At 31.1% G+C, this 21,490-nt stretch overlaps 3 protein-coding genes across 3 annotated transcripts; all 3 read left to right on the top strand.

The window, feature by feature from the left end:
- The first annotated feature begins 435 nt into the window (after positions 1-435).
- Positions 436-5,218, top strand: LOC108775513 (15-hydroxyprostaglandin dehydrogenase [NAD(+)]). The gene is made up of 7 exons (XM_018541896.1): positions 436-897; positions 2,015-2,136; positions 3,244-3,364; positions 3,519-3,625; positions 3,931-4,104; positions 4,356-4,510; positions 4,802-5,218. Exons 2-7 carry the CDS (start codon positions 2,044-2,046, stop codon positions 4,914-4,916), a joined length of 765 nt encoding a protein of 254 aa, XP_018397398.1. The 5' UTR covers positions 436-897; positions 2,015-2,043; the 3' UTR covers positions 4,917-5,218.
- A 2,048-nt stretch (positions 5,219-7,266) lies between these two features.
- Positions 7,267-13,486, top strand: LOC108775352 (uncharacterized). Its single transcript, XM_018541681.1, has 14 exons — positions 7,267-7,359; positions 7,790-7,916; positions 8,426-8,532; positions 8,674-8,847; positions 9,012-9,169; positions 9,445-9,576; positions 9,717-9,720; positions 10,601-10,699; positions 10,770-10,896; positions 11,032-11,138; positions 11,943-12,116; positions 12,507-12,664; positions 12,984-13,107; positions 13,235-13,486. Exons 1-13 carry the CDS (start codon positions 7,267-7,269, stop codon positions 13,105-13,107), a joined length of 1,584 nt encoding a protein of 527 aa, XP_018397183.1. The 3' UTR covers positions 13,235-13,486.
- A 2,626-nt stretch (positions 13,487-16,112) lies between these two features.
- On the top strand, positions 16,113-20,666 carry stau (double-stranded RNA-binding protein Staufen). The gene is made up of 8 exons (XM_018541766.1): positions 16,113-16,233; positions 17,104-17,181; positions 17,641-17,849; positions 17,936-18,535; positions 18,753-19,303; positions 19,381-19,906; positions 19,997-20,205; positions 20,332-20,666. The coding sequence occupies exons 2-8, from the start codon at positions 17,129-17,131 to the stop codon at positions 20,590-20,592; spliced, it is 2,409 nt and encodes an 802-aa protein (XP_018397268.1). The 5' UTR covers positions 16,113-16,233; positions 17,104-17,128; the 3' UTR covers positions 20,593-20,666.
- Positions 20,667-21,490: the final 824 nt, after the last annotated feature.

The raw sequence follows: 21,490 nt of genomic DNA, 5'->3' as shown, positions 1-21,490 counted from the left end.
TTTTACATTTTACATTTAATTGGCAATTTTATAATTTATATGTAGAATAGTCTTTAATCTTATAATAGATTGTCATAATAAATAAAACTGTCTGAATTTTTATTCTAATTAGAATAAATATAATCAGAATAAATATACACATTTTGTACTCTCTTATATAAAGAAGTCCACATTAAACGTCCAAATTAAATTGAATTATAATAATACAACAATAGCGTAATAATTATAAAATCTATATATATATATATATATATATATATATATATATAATAAAATATTAAGCAAGAAAATAAAGGACATATATGTATATAAGAGTCGATTATAAAATATTCAAATTTATTAAGTCAAAATTATAAAATATATTGTGAGACAAAATTACAAAAATAAAAATAAGAAATAAAAAACAAAACATTAAGTAAATGAAAGTAAGAAACAAAAAATAGTACTATGCGGTATTAATTCAAACTGTTACTTTTGGGATGCGGTCACTTTTTCGGTGACGGTTCTAAAAATAAAAGGGACCACGAGACCGACGGATAGTCTGTGCCGAGGGATTGCAAAAGCACGCATTTACGCACGTGTGTGAAGGGCACGCACCGGCCGGCGTCGCGCACACCCGCATAGCACGCAGACGCGCCAATCAATATCGGACTATACCGGGTGTACACCCCGACCATCTCGACCGTCAGTCAGCCAGTACACCATCAGCTACCAACCACACCTTCTCAGGACTACTTTGCTACCGTCAATTCACGTCAATCTCACCCTTTTGACGAAGACAGGACGCGACGTCTCGACCATTGCATCCGAGTTTCACAAGCTAGCTAGCTAGTCAACTTTGTTACATCCCGCTGGTTGCAAAACGTCACACACAGTACGAGTGGAGAAATTAAAAAGGTACGGAGAACGGAACAAGCCGATGAACTCAGTCTCGGCAGAGGTAGAAAATCAGATGACGTATAATAGAACTTGTGATGTGAGCGTTTGTTTAGTGATATTTCGGAAATCTCTAGGGAGGTGTGAAATTAAATTTAAAAAGTTCTCTTAAGTAATATCAGAATGAAAAGTGTGAATAACATTTGCGATCATTGGTATATCAGTATCTTGTTCTCTCGTTGGTGTTGGTCGAAGTGACAGGTGGATGAATGGTGTACTTGAAGCGTGAATGCCCTGTGCCTTTGGAATACGTAGGAATGAATTAATCATTTATAAAACGGAAAATTGAGATTTATAAGAAATAACAGGCACAGAGTTAGATATATATGAAGTAAATCAAAATTAAAATATTTATTTAGAAAATATTATCACTTTTTTGTCCTCTTAAAATAATAAGATATATCTCGTTATACAATCAATTGTGTGAAATAACAAAATAATTAATAATGCATAATATAGAAGCAACATTAGCGTTTGAAGAATGGAATGTTAGAAATGAAACAGTATATATTGAGTTAAAAGAAAAGTTACATGGTTTTTGTTGACACAAAACTATATATACAATATATCTTCATTGAGAATGAACATTTTGATCAAAATAAACAATAAAAATTTAAATTAAAGAAAAAGCTTGAAATCTCTACTTTCAAAAGGCTTTTATAATTTTTTAGTTAATGTAAATTTGGTAATTTTTACATATAGAAAACTACAAGCTAAAAAAAAGGGGAAATTTTTCTTCTTACTTTATAGGTATATATTAACAAAATGTTGAGCTAATATTTGGGAAATATTGTGTCAATGATTGTGCGCGCTGCATAGATTTTAATGCAAATTTCCTACGAATATAATATTTAAAGTTAGACAAAATTCGTGTATATATTAGCTCTTCACCTTTTATTAGAACGTATCCATATTTATATGTATAATATTTAATATGCTTAATTTGTCTAAATTTTCCAATTAAATTTGAACACGCTAAATAAGCACAATTTTTGTCATAATATTTAAATTTTTTGTTAATATTAAAAATATTAATCCAAGAATACTGATATATTATTGTCCAATTTTATGCCTGCAGGTACGAGAAAAGATAAAAACTTAAAGAAAATGGAAGCTAAAGGGCGAGTTGCCCTAATAACAGGAGCCGCATCCGGCATCGGTAAAGCGTATGCCATCGAACTGTTGAATCAGGGTGCCAAGGTACATTATAATTTAGGAGAAAGCATATATTTAATAATTCTTTATAGTATCATACTTTTTGTACCGTAGAATTATTCTTGAAAACAAAAATTTATAATATCACTATTTGATTTTCTAAATAACGAGGTCAAAGTCATGTTTTATTTTCACGCAATTTGGAATTTCAGACAAAACAAACATTCCACAGATCTCTCTCTCGATGCGTGTTTTCTTTTAAAACAGCTGATATATATTTAGATTTTTTTTAGACAGAGAAAAATCTTCTTGCGTCTTCGAGAAAAAGATTTGTCATAATTGACGCTAAGTATACGATTATATTGATGACAAATATATGGTTTTACACATTACATTAATTATTTTAAAATATTTATTCGAATAGTTGCATTATTCCATTATATTATACAGTACCCCATATTTTATGTAATTGATATTTTTATTGACAAATATATTGTACTATTTCCGTTGTTAGAATTTGAATCAATTTAAAAAATGATATCTTTCAAACAATAATTCGTATGACATACAATTTATGCAAAATACAAGGTTGTAAAAAAGGTTTGAACTGTCTTCAGTTTTTATGTACAAAAATGATTTTTATATATAAATTCATTCCGGAGTACATAATGACAATTATTCCTAAAAATGAAGATCATTAAGTGATAAGCATCTTAGCAAATTTAGTCTTGGTATGTATACTATTAGTCTAGGCATACAGTTTTGACTGTTTGACTACAGTTTATTTCGTTTGATGAAACATTTGCGAAGACAATGATTTGAAATTGTTGAGACAGACAGAACTTCTTTTCCCGTTTAAGAAGCCCTAATTTCACATAGCATTTTATTCAAGAAACGTCCTGGAAATGTTTTTCGAATATAAGGACATCTTCTGGTATTTTTAGACACACATATCCCTTAGATATCTGTACTGTATGAGATAATACCGAGATTAAATATGATAGCAGACTGCAAATAGCGAATGGATTGAATGTAATAATCTTTATTTTGAGGAATAACTTTAACATAATTTCTAAATAAATTTGTATGTGCAAAAACCGGTAGGTAATTAAACATTTTTTTGATAACTTAGTAATGTTTTACTATATATAGGTGGCTATATGTGATATAAATACTGAAGGAGAAAAACTGGTAGAAACATTAGCCGAAAAATATGGTAAAGGTCGCGTGATCTTCTTGCAGTGTGATGTTACGGATTATCTGCAATTCGAAGGTATGATGACTTACGATAGTCGTTCGCGATTTCTAATCTATAATGTCGATTTATTTCTAAATTATCGCACAAGTGACTAACGCATATGTACATAGGTATCATTTTTATTTGTAATATAATTGTTGCTTAGCATACAATACAATTCAATTTGCAGAATCATTTCAGACAACGATCACGGAATTCGGTCATATTGATATCGTTATCAACAATGCTGGTATCATGAATGACCGGTTTTGGGAGCTTGAAGTAGACATTAATCTCGTAAGAAAATATTCGATAGATTCCTTGCAAACGTTCTCCTGCATGTTCCATTCCAATAACATATTTACAATAATCTTTAGTACGTTTATAAAAGATTTATGACGTTTCTTATGAAAATTTGTCATTTCTTCGCTTTTGATGTCTCATTTATTTTTCATTATAATTGAGATAATCCTATCGTATTGCATATATTTTTATATTTGTGTTTCTCGTTATTAAATTTAAAATATTTTATAAAATAATATTTTTTATATCTACATGCATAATAAAAATTGAGATCTCTTTACGAATATAATTAATTATAGAATGGAGTAATACGCGGTACTTTGCTTGCTCAACGATTTATGGGCACCGATAGGGGTGGCCAAGGTGGAGTCGTCATCAATACGGGCAGCAACGTCAGCATTAACCCTTATGTCAGTGTGCCGATTTATTCCGCGACAAAAGCGGCTATTGTCAGCTTCACCAGAGCTTTCGGGGTAAGAAGTTTCTTTTAAATATCTAGATCTTATCTATTGATTGTAATTATATCTTGGAATAACAAGAATGTAAATCGATTTTTCAATTATTTTCATTATTTACAGAAATTAAACAAGAGACTAAAAAATTTGCGTTTAAAGGTTTTTAGAAAATATAAATCAACAACTTATTAACTGACATTTTTAAATCGTTTCTTTTATTAAATTAAATACAAGAAAGATGTACTAATTTTATTCTTAATTTTTAAAAGGATCAATATCATGTAGATTTAACGGGCGTTAAGGTGATGGCACTTTGTCCAGGTGCTACAGATACTAAATTGGTACGTGACGTCAATAGAAAACTTCTTTTGGCTCGATACGAAGAAGCCTGGCAAAGAGACATAGTTTCATCAATTCCTCAAAGGTATAATTTTACATAATTTCTCTCTCAACTTAATTGTGAACAAATAACTCATGATTAAAGGATTAAGTACGACTACATGAATAATAATAAGCGATTATTATTTTCTAATTCCTTATGGCATTATTTTAAAAGATTATTTTAAATTAACAATGTAGAAAAAAGTAATTATAGCATAAAGAACAAAGTTTTAGATACAACGATGTTATGTAGTATTTACCTTCTCCAAGTACAGAAATGTAGAATAAAATTAGCATCATAGAAACAATTTGTAAAAGATAATTGACATTGCAGGGCAGAACACGTGGCGAAGGCGTTGATGCACGTGCTGAGCACCGGTAAAAGCGGAAGCGTATGGATGGTGGAGAAGGACCAGCCACCGCACGAGATCAGTTTTTCAAAGCACTAAGAGGGTCCCAAGCGCGCGCAACGATTCTTCCTTGCTTCGCTGCAAATATCTATGCCATACCACACAATTAACTGTAATTTGTATCGAGATATATGTATCCCATCGCGTCGTCAAAAAGACGGGAACGCGAGCGAAACGTTTAATTATTTTGTACTTTCGTATCAAAACTTTTAAATGACCGATACGGTTTTATTTTTCTTTTTTTATAACAATAAACGCATTATTCGAGGTTCATCCATCATCTCAGATTTTTTATAGAAAACGATGTTTTTTATACGTTTTATACTTATTGTTAGCAGAAACCCGCGCCAGAAAACGCGGCAAGTTTTTGAATTTAATAATTACGTGAGAAAAATAGTCGCAATATTAAAAAAAAATATATATATATATATATATATAAAGATCCGCATGATCTTTACAAAAATTACAAAATTTTTTACAAAAATTATGTAAAAATAATGGCTTTTGCTTCCGTCCCGCACTCGCGTTGCAAGTTTCCGTTGATTTTTGCACAGGCCTCAACAACGCTCGTCAGCCAAGAATTCTCGAGTCCAAGGAATTTGTAGGAATTTCTAAGCGCTGCTAACACCTGTGTATCGTATCAAAATGGAAATTATCGCAATAATGTTTCAATTCTGCCGCACTCTGTAACCGTCGCGTGACTTACTCATTTTTCTAACGCACACGTCGTAACATCGACGATTCCTTTAATATCATTCCGTTTAATGATATATGCTACATGTAATGTAATCGCGTTTTATCAGGTCGAGCATAATGAATACACTTTATATTTATTGCTTGTGTGAGGAAGACGAAATGAGAGCGTATATGAGAGATAGAATAAAAATAAAAGAAGTAAGCACTTATTTTTGCGTTCTCGAAGCGTACAAAAAAGAAGGGAGAAAGATTACACATTTCGTACGATGACTAATGTAAATAACTCTAGAAATCCACAAAAACAACTCACGAAAAAAAAAAAATCAGAAATTTATTAATTATATCTAAAAAAGAGTAAAATAATATATAACTTAAGAAAAATGGAATAAATTAGATAAAAGTGAAATAAAAACACAACTAGACACAGTTTTCATATTAAATATATATATTCAATTTTAGAAACTTAATAGAAAACTTGAAAATTATACCAATTTTCACTTTTCGATGTTTCGAGAGTTATATGCATCAGTTGTAAATGTACAACAATGGTGTACTACGAATGCAATTAAACCGAAATCCGTCGGACGATTACTCCACAAATAAAACTATATATCCAATCGTGTCTATAATTTTTCTACAGTATTTTGAGGGAGAAAAAAATATTTAGAAACGGTATAGCGAGATAGAGTTAAAGTCTGTAGCGCAAGCACGACGCGATCACGTTCTTTCAATATTAGATACTAGGAAAACACGGGACAAATTGTTCAATACGCAAATTGCATCGGATTGCAAAGCTCGGATTGATACATCGGTTAGATGTCTAGTTAGTTGAGTTTTGTTTTAAATGATATCGCCTGTTCGCATAATCCTTCATTGTAGCTTTCCATCAATGAAACGATCAGTGGTGTTTCATTTTTGTTATGTGTTATGATATGTATATGTTGCTAATATTGCTAATAAATGCATTGCCTTTTAATTGATTAGCTATATTTATCACTCTTTCTCTCACATAAGAACACTTTTATAATTTTATATATTTTAAAAGACTGATTACTTTTCCTACTTCCTATCTATTTCCTATCAAATTTTTTTCAAATTACCCAAAATAAATAATAATTATAATGTAGTTGGAATTGTACACTATAATATTAGTTAAAGAAATAATATATTTATTGTTTTTATAATTATATAATAATAACAAATACATTTAATTATAAAAAGAAAGATTACATTTCTTTTTTAATTAAATACAATTTAATTAATTTTATAATATTTGATCCTATTTATATTTCTAACATGATAATTTTATTCGCATTAATAATAATATTTTATCAACGTTGAGAAATGGAAAAATTGTCTCTCTTATAATATTTTTAGCGATTTGGTTATATTTCATACCCTCACGTAACACTGTGCGATTCTTTTTCTCATGCTTCTCTTGTCTAGATGCGCAAATCCAATCTTGTTTACCTCGAAAACGAGCTCGTATTATCCGATTTCTATCCCTATCCTCATCTGATATTTTATCGTATACGATCGACTTCTCGAATTTCAACTTATATAACTTCTCGTTAACAATACCGGCAAATTCATTCGCGGATCGGTGCTGGACGGGATCACTCCGTTAGTGTGATTCGAAATTTGCATTAAAGTATATAGCTCTCGAAAACATATTGAACACAACACGTTTATAATGGAGATTCAAGGGAAAACCGTGCTCATCACCGGTGGAGCCAACGGCATCGGCTATTGCACTGCAAGGGAATTACTTCGAAGCGGAGCGAAGGTAATTAAGTAAAATCAAATGCATAAAACACAATACAGTACAATTCATAAATATTTCTTATAAATTACACGTGTTACACATATTTGATATTAGAATGATAAAAATTTGATATTAAACGAGCGTAAAAATTAAACATAAATAAAAGTTAAGTGATATAAGAAGCATTCATACATTTTAGTAAAAAACATACTGAGAAAAATGTTCCAATTGCATCAACAATAAAAAGTACAAACAAAATAAATACTGATCATATAAATCAGAATTCTGATTATTATAATACAATTTCTATTTATCTTGACTAGAATACTTAATAGATTTATTTGTAAGTGTCCGAGATTTGTGTATCTTTTTGGTTGAATCTTATAGAATTCCAAATAATGCAACAAAACATTTGTTCACTTACATCTTGTTAATATCTTAATAATTGCAGGCCGTTGCAATCATAGATTTGCCTGACTCGAACGGTGAAAATGCAGTTACAGAATTGGAGAAAGAATTCGGTGCGAATCATGCCATTTTTCTTCTTGGAAATGTAACAAATGCTGAAGAACTTACAGGTATTGTTTTGCTAATTTTATCAATTGCAATTAAATATCAAAATTATAAAATACAATACGAGTATATACATATATAGTATAATATTATATAATAAGCTTCATCATGTTATCAATTATTGCAAATTACATTTTTTATTTTCTGTCTTAATCGTTTGTTTGTCAAATAATAAGTTTAAAATGGTATTATTTCTGCGATCTATTGTACTTATCAAGTAGTATTTAACATTCTTATTTTAAAGATAAATCACTATTATAAGAAATGAGAGTCAACCTGAAATTCGTACTCCATTTAGATTATTTTAAAATTTGCAAAATAATCTAATTAATCTACCATTCATATTGAACATTTCTCAATCGATTTTTCACCATTGTCTAATTAATCTAACGATCTAATAATATTTTGGAAGAAAGAAAAGTTATATTTCTAATTGAATTTATCTATATAATGTTGATAAAATATTTTCTTGTGACAAACAAAAAGATTTTTAATATATTTAAAATTTTTGCAGCTTGTTTCAAAAAAGCAATAAAATCATTTGGCACATTAGACATTGTTATTAATAATGCTGGTATTATGAACGATGCGGAATGGGAGCCGATGGTTGACGTTAATTATGTGAGTAACAAGATAGGGATTGAGAAGAGATTTATCAAGAGACACGGTCGATCGTAGTGTCTCGCGCCAACTGGGCGCAGAAGACACTACATTATTTCTACTTTAAATTGTTACTCTTATTTTTTTCGTCGTATTAATCAGAAAGGGGTTGTACGTGGCACGATATTGGGCTTAAATCATATGGGAAAACATAAGGGAGGAAAAGGTGGTACTATCGTCAATATGTCCTCTATAATCGGCTTGCAAGGCAATCCGATTGCGCCAATTTACGCTGGAACAAGTTTTGCTGTCATTGGATTTACCTCATCGTTACTGGTAAAATTTCTACAAACAAATAACAAATACGGCTTTAATTATAAGTTTCCATCTTATATTATTTGAACTATATTACCATTATTTTATGCTGGATGCTATAGGATTATTAAAGCATTTATGGGCTTTCTTATGTCGGTATACATATATTTTTGGCATATTTTTAGACTTTCTACGAGAAAACAGGCGTACGTGTATTATTAATATGTCCTGGTCTTACAAATACTGGCTTGGCCTCCAAGTTCATGTCAAGCAAGATCTACGCTATGGACTTACTCGACGATGAGATCGCTGCCAAAGAGATGACGACGATGGAAAGTCAATCGTAAGTTGCAATTAGCGATTCGGTATTTCACAAAAGACATTATTTTTATAATAAATTATAATAGTTAAAATAAATAAAATAAATAATAATAAATCTTAAAGTAATATATGATAGTAATTAATATTTGCATAGCGCAAATTGATTGCTATAAATAAGAATATTACATCTAATTATAAATTAATGTTACAAACATATCTTCTCATAAATATATTAAAAATATATAAAGTCGTTCTTTTCTCTGTTGCAATTTTATAATATTTTTTTCCATTTAACAGACCTGAGCAAGTGGCAACTGCTATCGTGGAATTAATTGAAAAAGGAGGGAACGGTGCTGTTTTTGTCAGCGAAAACAATCAACCTACTTATGCCGTACAATTACCGATTTACACTGATTTGAAGATTTCGATGTAAAATCTGCACTTTATGGCAAATTATTCTTGTTTCATGAATACCAATACGGCGCGACGCGACGTCTCGATACTTTTCCATTCAAAAATAAATATAAGATTCAAATATAATTCTAAAAATATAGTTTGTTGTTTTGCAGCGCGGTATGAAATTTCCGACTAAACATTTTCTTACAATGCATTGCGTTTAAATATCAGATTTATTTATTGGATTTATTCTTTATGCACAACAGAAAATGTTCTCTATAATTATAAAAATTTGAAAAATAAAAACATTAAATTGTTTGTTTCAATATATAAATGTAATACACAATGCATTTATATTATAAAAAGCCGCGGATTTGTCAAAAGATTCTATTATTTTTGGAAAAATTATCGAAATCAATTCTTACCGCTTGCACACTTTCGAGATTCGAATTAGCCATAAATAAATAATATTTAATAGAAAAAAATTTGTAATGTATATAAAACTAATTAAGTATTAAAAATTTTTAATTCATGGCTACATATTTCTAATATAACAGTTAATAATATAATATTCACTATTACTTTTTAAGAATAAAGAGTTAGTATTAATAATAACGACACTTTTCTAGATTCTAGATTTTTTTTAACAAAACTGATAAAGCATAGATTGCTAAAATAAATGTATATAATATACATAAGTATATAATATATGTACATTATATATAGTATATATAGTATCGAAATAAAGCATAAAATATGTTTATATATACGTATACTCGGTATACTATATTTTCCCCACATTCTTAAACATAAATATGTGCAACATAATTGAAATTCAAAATTTGTTAAACTTGCGCATAATCACTTATTTAAATACAGCTTCTAATTATCATAGAACATTTGGTGATAAGTGTGAAGGTAATATATTTACAAGTTTTAAACTGTATTTATCAACGCCAACCAGATGATGTTGATACATCAAAGCGTCGCTCGGCTAAGTATTTCTTTCTGTGTCTAATCTTTTCGATATTTAATTTTTTTGACGTAATAACATTAGATAATGGACAACGTACAAAATAAAACGGCGATAGTCACGGGTGCTGGGTGTGGCATTGGTTACTACATTACTGAAGATTTATTGCGTAAAGGCGCGAAGGTACTTTAGAATTAAAAATAAAAAGATAGAGTTGGTGTTTCTCATCTCTGTCTGGCTTATTAATTTTTAGAAAGTCGCCATCATCGATTTACCGATAGAACGTAGTTACAAAGCGAAGGTGACTTTGCAAGAAAAATTTGGAAAAGATCGCGTTATCTTCTTTCCAATCGATCTGACAAACATGGAAGTGTATAGCGGTAATTGATGTATCTCTTAAATATTTTTTATTAGACTATTTACCGTCAATATTATGATATTTATTTTATATTTTTAGATACGAAGGATCTATTAAATTAGAGAAGTAAATATTAACCGATTATTTTAATTCTTAGAAACCTTCAAGCAAGCTGTTAAAGAACTCAATGGACTTGACATACTTGTTAACAATGCCGGAATATGTTATGACCGTTGCATCGAGCAAACATTTTCTATTAACGTTGTGAGTAATAAAGCATTAAACTTTAGCTATGGTCAATCGAATAATTTAATTTAATTTATTGATTTTAGTAAGTAAGAGTTTAGAAAAATAATATTATAAATAAATGTATATGTTAATCCTTTCTATATGAATGAACTCATTTATAGATATACTTTCTTTTACTTATTTTATAAATTATTTTGATTTTCATGAAACTTGAGATAATTTGGTAATACTTTATTTAATATTCTACTATAAGGTCAAAAATTAAAAATTAAAAATAATCAATTTATAATATAACGGATAATATTTAAAAAAAATAATGTGATCATCATAAAACTCGATTTCCATTCGAAGCACATGAAGCTATGCAAACAATATCTATACGAGCAAGATTTCCAAAGTGACTTCCAAACTCTGATTATGACTTGTGTGATACTAGAAATTCTCCTTCATATTATAGATTACTATCTTTTATATAAAATTGGACATATTTTTATAATACATTTAAATTCAGTTACTGAAGGACTTTTTAAAATCGAATTTCACGATATCAGATTTTTTTTTAATCTAAATTTTAGAATTATGAAGACAAAGCTAAATTCTGCGACGTTAAGAATCTTTAGAAATAACAAATGTTCTTGAAGTTCCTTATTAGAAAATTTCCGTTCTCAACATGTTTTATGTATCTTATAAAACTTGTTATTTATTACACACATGTAATTACATAAGCATTTAATAATTTAATTATTTACAAATAGATGTATAAATAATATGTCAATTGTATACTTATTACTATTAAATATATATATTTTACGTTTACAGGTAGCGTTAATTCGTGGTTCGATGTTAGGCATGGATTACATGGGGAAACATAAAGGTGGCAAAGGAGGTACAATAGTAAATGTAGCGTCTTTGGCTGGCATTTATCCTTTCTTTTTATGTCCAGTATACAGTTCTTCTAAATACGCTGTCGTCGGATTTGGTCTGAGTCTTGAGGTAATTTATATTTTGTAAAACTGGAGTAAAATGGATGTAAAAATGGAGCTTTTTACAATATTACCGTAAGCTCTTTTTGTAATTGCTATATTTTTAAAAATCATTTAAAAGAGAAAATTGAAAATGTATACATATAGATAATAAAAGAAGCTTTAAATTTATTCCAATTTTGTTAAAGAATTAAAGGATATCTAAAAAAATATCTTCAGTTGCCTTACATATTTGTTATACAAAAGTATATCTTTCGATTCATTATTGTCAAGAAAAATATGATTATTATATTTTTTTCAATTTATACAACTTTATAAATTTATTCTAACCAATAAAATACCTTATATTAATAATAATCCATAATAATAAAAAATCTTACTAATGTAATATTTTTCTTAGAAATTTTACGACAAAACTGGAGTTCGTATTCTAACGATATGTCCTAGTTTCACAATAACTGCAATGATGGTTGATGACGACAAATATCTCGATATTATCGATCAAGATACTGTTAATAAGATTGAGGAGATAGCCAAAGATTTTCGTGACCCTCAATCGTAAGTATTATATATAAAAATGTAAATGCTTATACATATACCATACCTTTTAGAAGCAAATACGTATACACGCTATAATTTATATACAATTAGAATATATATAGATACTATTACTTTCGACGGAGAGAAATACCGCCTTCCTTTATTTTATACACTTATTCAGTATTTTAATTATTAACATTGCTATTACTATTAAAAATATATTAGTATCCTACATAAGAAAAGAGTGTTATTAATATGTATTAGATAATATATCATTACAAAAATAATATAAAAATTATATTAATATTTTTTTCGGAACATCATACATTTGTTACAGTGCTGAGCACGTGGGACAATCTGTAGTCGTGGCAATTCAAAAGGGTAAAAATGGATCAATTTGGCTCATTAAGAATAATGAGCCACCACTTATGGTCAAATTACCGCCGTTCGTTGTCTCTTAGGTATAATATAATTTTTCAAGATAGAATAAGTCTGAAAAGATCATTTTTAGGTACTCGATCTCGACATCTCTGATTGCATCAATTTTATTCAAACTGGGACCATTACAGATTTTCATATTTTTTTCAGTCACATGTATAGACCGAATCCCTAAAAAATCGCACTAGCATTATTATATAATACTGTGAGATACTAAATTTGTGGGAGCACCTAATTTTCTAAGGCAATTTCTCTCTTGTAAGCCAACCGCGCGATCGACATTTTGAGCTCAAATTCCTGTCAAACAACGAACACCTAATTCCGCGACTTGATATCTTTAAATAACATTAAAAAAGAAATCATCATTTCATACAAAATTTGTAGGAGCACCTAATTTTCTAAGGCAACTTTTCTTTTGTGTGTCGATTGTTCGACTGACGTCTAAGTTCTGTATTTATCATAATTCTTTATATAATATAATATATTTTCACAATATTTTCATCTCTGAGCATCTAATTAACATTTAATTTTGTTGTATTTGTTTTTTTTTTGTTTATACAATAAACATAATTTTTTTTATAGAGAATCTATAACTTTTAATGTTAAGCCAGCCTCCCTCTCCCCAATATATTTTTTTTCCTGCCAAACGGTTCGAGTACCTAATTTTACAATTCGGCACCTAATTAGCAATTAATTTTAGTAAGTGTTAGAATTTATTTAATACTGGTAGGATTAACTTAACAGGCATCTATTTCTATGCGTTGTTCAACCGAATATCGATAGATATATGTATAGTTATTAACCGCATAGTTTTTACTCGACAACTGTCAACTCCATCTATAACGCAGATAGAAAATTTCGCGAAATTATAGCTGTAATATTCAAAACTATTCAGAGAGAGAAATTTCGCGTTCTGAGAATCCGCAAACTAGAGAATTGTATTCACGCACATAATACGGTTCCAAAGACCTGCTCAGCTGTTGAAGAGAGAAAAAAACGAAAACACGAAGCAAACACGCGAAACAGGCTGGTGAGCGAAATAGAAGTGTAACGATTACCAAAACATTTAGATTTATTTAATTACAGTACATTTTACAGCACATTTTCTCTTAGGCGAATCGTTAATACTGTAGGCAACATATATATATTGTTCGTGTCGTAACATAATCATCGCAGACTGCATAAACAAACAAGAGAAATCGAAAATCGCGTTGATTTAAAATTAGTAGTAAATTGAAGTTTCGAACGATAGAAAGATAAACAGATTTTCCGAAAGACGTACAGGTCATCGCAATATTATAACGCGACGCTTACGTATATATAATACATACGTTGCATTTTTATAAGTTTTAGAAAAACGAAATTAATATTGCTTAATTTCTTTATGTATGTGTACACTTTTTTTAAACTAATCTATATAATTTATATTTATTATATGTGTGTCTTTGAAAAATAGAAACTGCGGCAACTGTAAGAAATTTCTGCAAAATTAAATAAAAAATTTCTTTTTATCTTAAATAGTAAGCAGTAATGAGTAAACCATCAAACTAAACGTTTTCTTTCTCCTTTACTTCCCTCTTTCTATCTTCTTCTTTGCATTATATATATATTAATTATATCTTCACTTCTTCCAAACTTTTCCCTTTTTCCCGTGTAAACGGTTCTATTTATTACTGTAATTTATTCTTGGTCGCTCTTTTAGTGCATGGAACCATTGGCGGAGACTTCTGTACGGAGCATATGCAAATTTCACAGTCCAATTAATTGTCTGACGTGTAAAATTTCGCATACCAGATTGGAGAAACAAAAATTGAAATTTGGGCGAATTTTAACAAATGTAAATAGAAGTATAGAAAAACGCGGGCTTTAAAGAATGAGTAATGTGGCAATGATGTTATCAAAGAACTTGCACAACTATTAAATGTAAATATTTTAACAGAGACAAGTTTATTTGTAAAAACCGTTCTCGGGAAACATATATGCTTCGTAATTTCAATATATATAAATATATAATATAATAGAATTTAATAATAAAATGTGTGTATTTAAATTTATTAATTGTAAATGTATTTCCAATTTTTTAAATAGTTTGTGATATCTCATTACACAATATAAGCGAGTATTGAAAATAAAAATTTTTAGCTGCAAAAAAGTTACACTGCATATTACACATGTTTTTCGTGTACTAAGATTTTTCGAAACGTTTTGTTGGAATTAATTAAGTTATACGCAGAAAAAATGAAAGTCAGCAACTCTGACAAAATTAACATATATTGTCTAGATGCTTTTTTAGGAAAAGAATATAGTTATTATTTAATTAAGTATTTTTAATATTTTAAACAGAAAAATGCTGAATATATAATTACTTTTATATATGTCCATTTAAATGACTCAATCGTCTGAAGATAAAAAAAGACGAATATTTTATAGAATCTATAAAGATTCTATTATATGTAATTCTTTCGGACAACACACAATATTAATAAAATATTTACAAAAATATTAATGTTTTGTAATATTACAAATATATTTGTATAGTCTCAAATTGCACATACAGATAGTGAGATAGTAAAGATTTATCATAATTATATAATATATTATAAAAATATTTATTATAAATATGATAAATAATGTACCATTACATTAATTTAAATTTCTTATTTAGAAAGTTTAAATATACTCTCATATATAATACACGTACGTAACTTTATAATAACGGCTCTGCTTATAAATTAAGTGATTCTCAATAATCGCATCTATAAACAGTTTATCGAAGGGTTGCAAAAAACACAGAAAAGAAAGTATCTTCTTTCTTCAAGAGTGATCAAAAAGAAGAGAGTTTGAAGGGAATCAACAAAAAGATTTTGATTTCTTTTATCGCGTTCATTATATATCTCTGTTGTTCCTTCTAACAAGTTGTGTACCTATCGTCGGTCACAATGTGATCGATGACGTCATACTCTGCCGCTAGCTCCACATCAAAATGGCCGCATTTTAGTCTATCGAGTACTTTTCTTTACTGTTTGCCAATAGCCGTGCTAAGGGCCTGGCGGTGTTCGTTTTCGTCGGAGCGGATCTATTTCGCCGGAAATTTCACTGTGTTACGCGACACGTCCTAAATTTCCGCGAAATAGAGCGAACGTGACCGGGTAAGTGCGGGGAAATGTGAAGAAAAAGGGTGTAACGTGCCGCGCGCGCGGCGTGGCTCCGATTGTTCAGATGAACCGTCGTCGCCGCCGCCGCCGCCGCTGCCGCTGCCGTTGCCGGACCAAGCCCATTCCATCGGGGGACGGATTTTATTTATAGAAACGGAAAATTGACGATCGCAACCCGGAGCATGTAATCGAGCGTACGAAATTGCGCGCGGTCGGGACGACGTGCGGCGAGATTGCGTCTCCCGTCCGTGTAATAAACCGCCCGTTATACCGGCTCGCCCTTCCCGCAGGAAGGTTATACCGTCTTTCTATCGTCTTCGACGTCTTCTAGGCTCGATCGAATCTTCCGCTGTAAATTATGTATTTCGTGATTTGCGTCTCAATGCGGAAAAGGGCACATACCACGCGTACTCTGGAAACTACATTTCGGAGTAAATTTCGGAGTAGACCCTTTTTTTTTAAACATAAACGTGGAATAAACCTTTTTTTAGAGTAACAGAAAGTTCAAGAGTTGCATTCTCCTTTGTTGTTTGACAAAATCAACAAGCGGTACAGTTTGTCAACTGTTCATTGTTTGTTTATTGATAATTATGAAATATTTATTTGTATTCTTGCTCACTGAGTGGCAAAGTCGGCAGAAGAACAGTTTATAGTCTGCTGATTGCTATGTGAGAGCTTATCAATATATACAAGAGAAGATAAATGTATTATATATTTAAACATGATTGAAAATTTGATTATCTTTTGGTTGATTATGTAGCTCAAGTATAAATACTCGTTTAAATGTGTTTATATATGTCATATAACTGTCATCTGAAATATATAATATTAAAACAGAATTGAATTTGTACTTTCATTTTGCAGATTTGTCTGAATAAATTGTCATAAGATGTTACGTCATCAACATCACGCAATGCAAAATCAACTTCGAGATCACAACAGGTTAATATCTTCTAATCAAATCTTATGTTTATATTCTTCTGACAATGAAACAAAAAGTATAATAAAAATATTAGTTTATTTTAAGAATATTCTTTTATGTAGAATTGAAGTAACAAATTTTACTCACATAAATATTTGTACAAACTATTAAAAATTGATAAAGAAGCTTTCTAATGATTCTGTTTAGTGACTTAATAATATGTTGCTATAATGTCTACATATGAGTAAAAATTTAAAAAAAAAAATGAATTAAAACAATCATTACTTATTGAAATTATTTCTTTATTATTTCAAAGAATTTTATATATATATATATATATATATATAGAGAGAGAGAGAGAGAGAGAGATCAAATATATTGATATATAATAGAAACGCGTATTTGCTGTCTTAGAAAATTAATATAATTATGAGGGAACTTATTTAATAAGATTTGTAATCATACAAAAATGAATACAGAATGGCAGGACCAATGCGGCCTATGCAGCAGACTAACATGCCCCAGCTACATCAGCCGCAGCATTTGTTACCACATCGGAATCCGCATCAACCAATACTGTCCATGCCCCCCCATCAACAGCATATGCATCACATGCAGCATCCTGGCCCGCCGCATGGAAATCCAAGACAGCCAATGTTGATGGGTATGAATACGCACAATACTAACAGTAAGTACAGATACACAATGGAAAACGAGATTCTTGTTCTTATCAATATAATAATTAATTTAAATATAATAATTAATTTACTTCAGATACCATGGTTAGCGTTAGCATGAAGGACCAAACAAATACAGTTTCTGTGACTCTTCAAAATGTACAACAACCTCAATATCCACATCAACAACAGCCGCAGCAGCAGCAACCAAATAATCAGCAGAATCAACCTCCTCAGCAGCAACAGCAGTCGCAGCAGCAGGTACAACAATCGCAACAGCCGCAGCATGTACCACAACAATCAAATATGGAGCAATCTAAGGTGATAACGAATGATGCCAATGGAGAGTCCAGAGACGACAATGTATCTGGTCAGAATCATGCCAACGCGACCAATCCAGCTTTGGCAAACATGAAAGAAAAAACACCTATGTGTTTGTTAAATGAGTTGGCCAGATTCAATAGGATTCAACATCAATATAGGCTGACCAACGAGCAAGGACCGGCGCACAAAAAGAGATTCACGGTGACACTAAAATTGGGTGAAGAAGAATATGTCGCTGAAGGTCCTAGTATAAAGAAGGCTCAACATAGTGCAGCGACCGCAGCATTGACTAAAACTTGGTACCGTCAACCTCCACCTAAACCCACCAAGGCCATGAGAATCGGCCATCTGGGCAAATGTCCAACAGGTTCTGGTAATTTCATATTGTGAATTCTACATGCATTGATTATAGTATAATAATATAATACAATTTCTGTGTGTTTTTGGAATGTTATGTTTCTCAATATAAGTAATTATAATTGTGCAAAATAATGTCGATTTATATATAACTACTTTTTTGTCAATTATAAAATCTACAGAGATCTTTCCAATACTATTTAATTGATCTGTCTAAATATGTCATTTTACAGGACACTTGCCTCCCACCGTCGAACTGAATGCGTTAGCGATGAAACGAGGTGAGCCAACTGTTTATTCGTTCCGACAAGCTCCTCCAACTGCATTGCAGCATCAATTTATGCCACATGGATTTAGTGCGAACTTTCCACGAATGTACAATCCGCGTATCGCTTACAATCGTGGAGTTCACACGGATCTTCAGGGATTATATCTTGTCACTCTAAAGGTGGGTGAACGTGAATTTACGGGTAGAGGTTTAACAGGTCAAGCCGCACGTCACGATGCTGCTAGCAGAGCCTTAGAACAATTACGCCAATTGCCGTTACCGGAAGAGATCGCAAATACCAGTAACACTAGTGAGAACGGCACGTTGAGTGGTATTGACGATCCAAACGCTGAGTTGAAAAGTCCCGTATCTCTTGTTCATGAGACTGCTCTAAAACGCGGACTGCCAGTCAGTTTTGAAGTTGTATCTGAAAGCGGTAAACCTCATATAAGAACTTTCATGACAAAATGCACCGTCGGCGAGAAGGTTACTGTGGGAGAAGGATCCTCGAAAAAAGTAATTTCTCAAACCTTTCTTGTAGAAGAATGATAAATAACAACACAATTTCAAATGTATCGTTCCTGTTTCCTTAGGTGTCAAAGAAACGCGCTGCCGAGTTGATGTTAGACGAACTGAAGCGTCTTCCTCCGCTACCGGCTACCATACAGAATCGATCAATGCGAGTGAAACGTAAACCACCAGCGACGAAGAAGAAATCTCGAAACTTGATCAAAGTTTATCAAGAGCCTCGTGCAGAAAATGAAGCTGCGGAGGAGGTCAATCCGGTTTCCCGGTTGGTTCAGATTCAACAGGCGAAACGAGAGAGGGAACCAGTTTACAATTTAATAGATGAGAAGGGTGCACCAAGACGCAGAGAGTTTGTCATGGAAGTGACAATGGGTCAGCACTCCGCCCAAGGAATCGGACCTAACAAAAAATTGGCTAAGAGAGCTGCGGCTGAGGCTCTCTTGGCGCAATTGGGATATAGTAAACCATCGCCGCAACCCTCGAAACCATCCATAAAGACGGGAGAGAGCGAGAACACAGAGTCAAAGCCTAGAAAAGTTACATTTCTCGAGGACGAACAAATGAACGACACTCAACCTCACTCGGTAGGAGGTAAGAAGAAATGTTTACTGTGCTGTTTGTATTGAACTGTATTCGATAAATATTATCATCTCTATAAAATAAAAATGTTATCATCTCTAGGTACCATAGGCCGCCAATTAGTACCTGGTCTTTTACTGGTGGACGGAGGTCAAGAATCTAAACTGGGGAATGGACCCAGCGTACAAATAGTCGCTGAAGAATTACGCGAACAGCAACAACAGAATACGGCTGGTGTTTCGCCCAAGGATCAATTGCATTATTTATCTCAGTTATTTAATTTCAGCGTAGAATTTAGCGACTTTCCTAAGGTAATCGATCGTTTAATCGGTATTAAAAGAATTCTAATTAATTAAGGTGAAACGTAGTGTAAATGATAAATGTTGACATATCATCAAATAAATTATATAAGCCATTATTTTTCATTAATGTTCCAGGGAGTATCTATAAACAAAGAATATTTATCACTTGTGTCGCTAAGCACTGATCCACCGCAAGTTTGTCACGGTAATGGAACAACAATAACTGCGAGCCGCAATCAAGCGGCTCTAAGGGCGCTTCGTACACTTAGTAAATTGGGACTTGATAATGCCTCAAACGCAGCACAAGTGAAGAAGGACAAAGGTGCGTCTGGTGATGGAATACACATTAGCATTCAAGTTAAAAATAACATTATGGATGGAGCTATCGATAAGTAACTGAGTAGCGCTTAAGACATATAATGTTGAGTTATATTTATGCTTCTCCAGGACACCGCAAAAGGAAGTTAAATGATTTTTATTGTTATAAAGTTCTTTACAAAATTGATAACGTTAATTATATGTTCATTTATTGCTAGTTCATTTGTAGATATGCTATTCCTCGACCGAGACTTTTCTTCAATTGCATCAAAAGAGTCTCAGTTGCGGTTGTATTAACTATTTTTTTTTTTTATTAAATCCGATTTCTTTAAGAAATCTGATCTATTAAAAAAAACTCATTGAATTTTTTTTCTATATAATAATTTATATTGAAAAAAGCTGCTACACAATAATCTGGCTATATTTGAAATTGTAAAAATATATTTATGTATACCTCAGACAAATTTGTCAAAGAATTAAATAAAGCGATGTGAATGATATAAATTTTTTCATGTTATATGTTTGTTATTTATTGAATCGCTATATACTATTTACATTATTAAAATATGTGAAAAATCAAATCAAATCTAAATTTGGATCAATTTATATTATTTAACGTAATTATCGAATCTAAATCTGAATCAATTTATATATACAATTATTTAAATTAGTTATTAGTATATAAAAAATCTTCCTGAGCTTTTGCAGTGTCCTAATTACATTGAAATGCCGTTCAAGCACCAATAAGCGATATGTATTTAATAATTATGTAAGAATTCTTTCGTTTAATGACTAGAAACTGATTAGTCACAATAGACATTGACAAGTTTTTGTGTCTATCGGCAATCTGTTGTTATACGTTACATATAATAGCGTATCATTGAACGGTTCATACATTACAACTCTTGCAAAATTAATAATGCTATAGAATCGCATGGAATTATTGGTGTTTGATCGTGATTGCGATCCTAGCAGT

Source organism: Cyphomyrmex costatus, unplaced genomic scaffold, assembly GCF_001594065.2.
Source record: "Cyphomyrmex costatus isolate MS0001 unplaced genomic scaffold, Ccosl1.0 scaffold30, whole genome shotgun sequence".
Taxonomy (NCBI): Eukaryota; Metazoa; Arthropoda; class Insecta; order Hymenoptera; family Formicidae; genus Cyphomyrmex; species Cyphomyrmex costatus.
Note: the sequence above shows the minus strand (reverse complement) of the source record. Positions and strands in the feature narration are given on the sequence as shown.

Bases quoted from the DNA above. Each gene is read 5' to 3' on its own strand.
- LOC108775352 (XM_018541681.1), top strand. From the start codon at position 7,267: ATGGAGATTCAAGGGAAAACCGTGCTCATCACCGGTGGAGCCAACGGC. The intron at 7,360-7,789 runs GTAATTAAGTAA...TAATAATTGCAG, and splicing joins TACTTCGAAGCGGAGCGAAG to GCCGTTGCAATCATAGATTT. The intron at 10,897-11,031 runs GTAATTGATGTA...TTTAATTCTTAG, and splicing joins AAACATGGAAGTGTATAGCG to AAACCTTCAAGCAAGCTGTT.
- stau (XM_018541766.1), top strand. From the start codon at position 17,129: ATGTTACGTCATCAACATCACGCAATGCAAAATCAACTTCGAGATCAC. The intron at 17,850-17,935 runs GTAAGTACAGAT...AATTTACTTCAG, and splicing joins GAATACGCACAATACTAACA to ATACCATGGTTAGCGTTAGC. The intron at 20,206-20,331 runs GTAATCGATCGT...TTAATGTTCCAG, and splicing joins AATTTAGCGACTTTCCTAAG to GGAGTATCTATAAACAAAGA.
- LOC108775513 (XM_018541896.1), top strand. From the start codon at position 2,044: ATGGAAGCTAAAGGGCGAGTTGCCCTAATAACAGGAGCCGCATCCGGC. The intron at 3,626-3,930 runs GTAAGAAAATAT...AATTAATTATAG, and splicing joins TTGAAGTAGACATTAATCTC to AATGGAGTAATACGCGGTAC. The intron at 4,105-4,355 runs GTAAGAAGTTTC...AATTTTTAAAAG, and splicing joins GCTTCACCAGAGCTTTCGGG to GATCAATATCATGTAGATTT.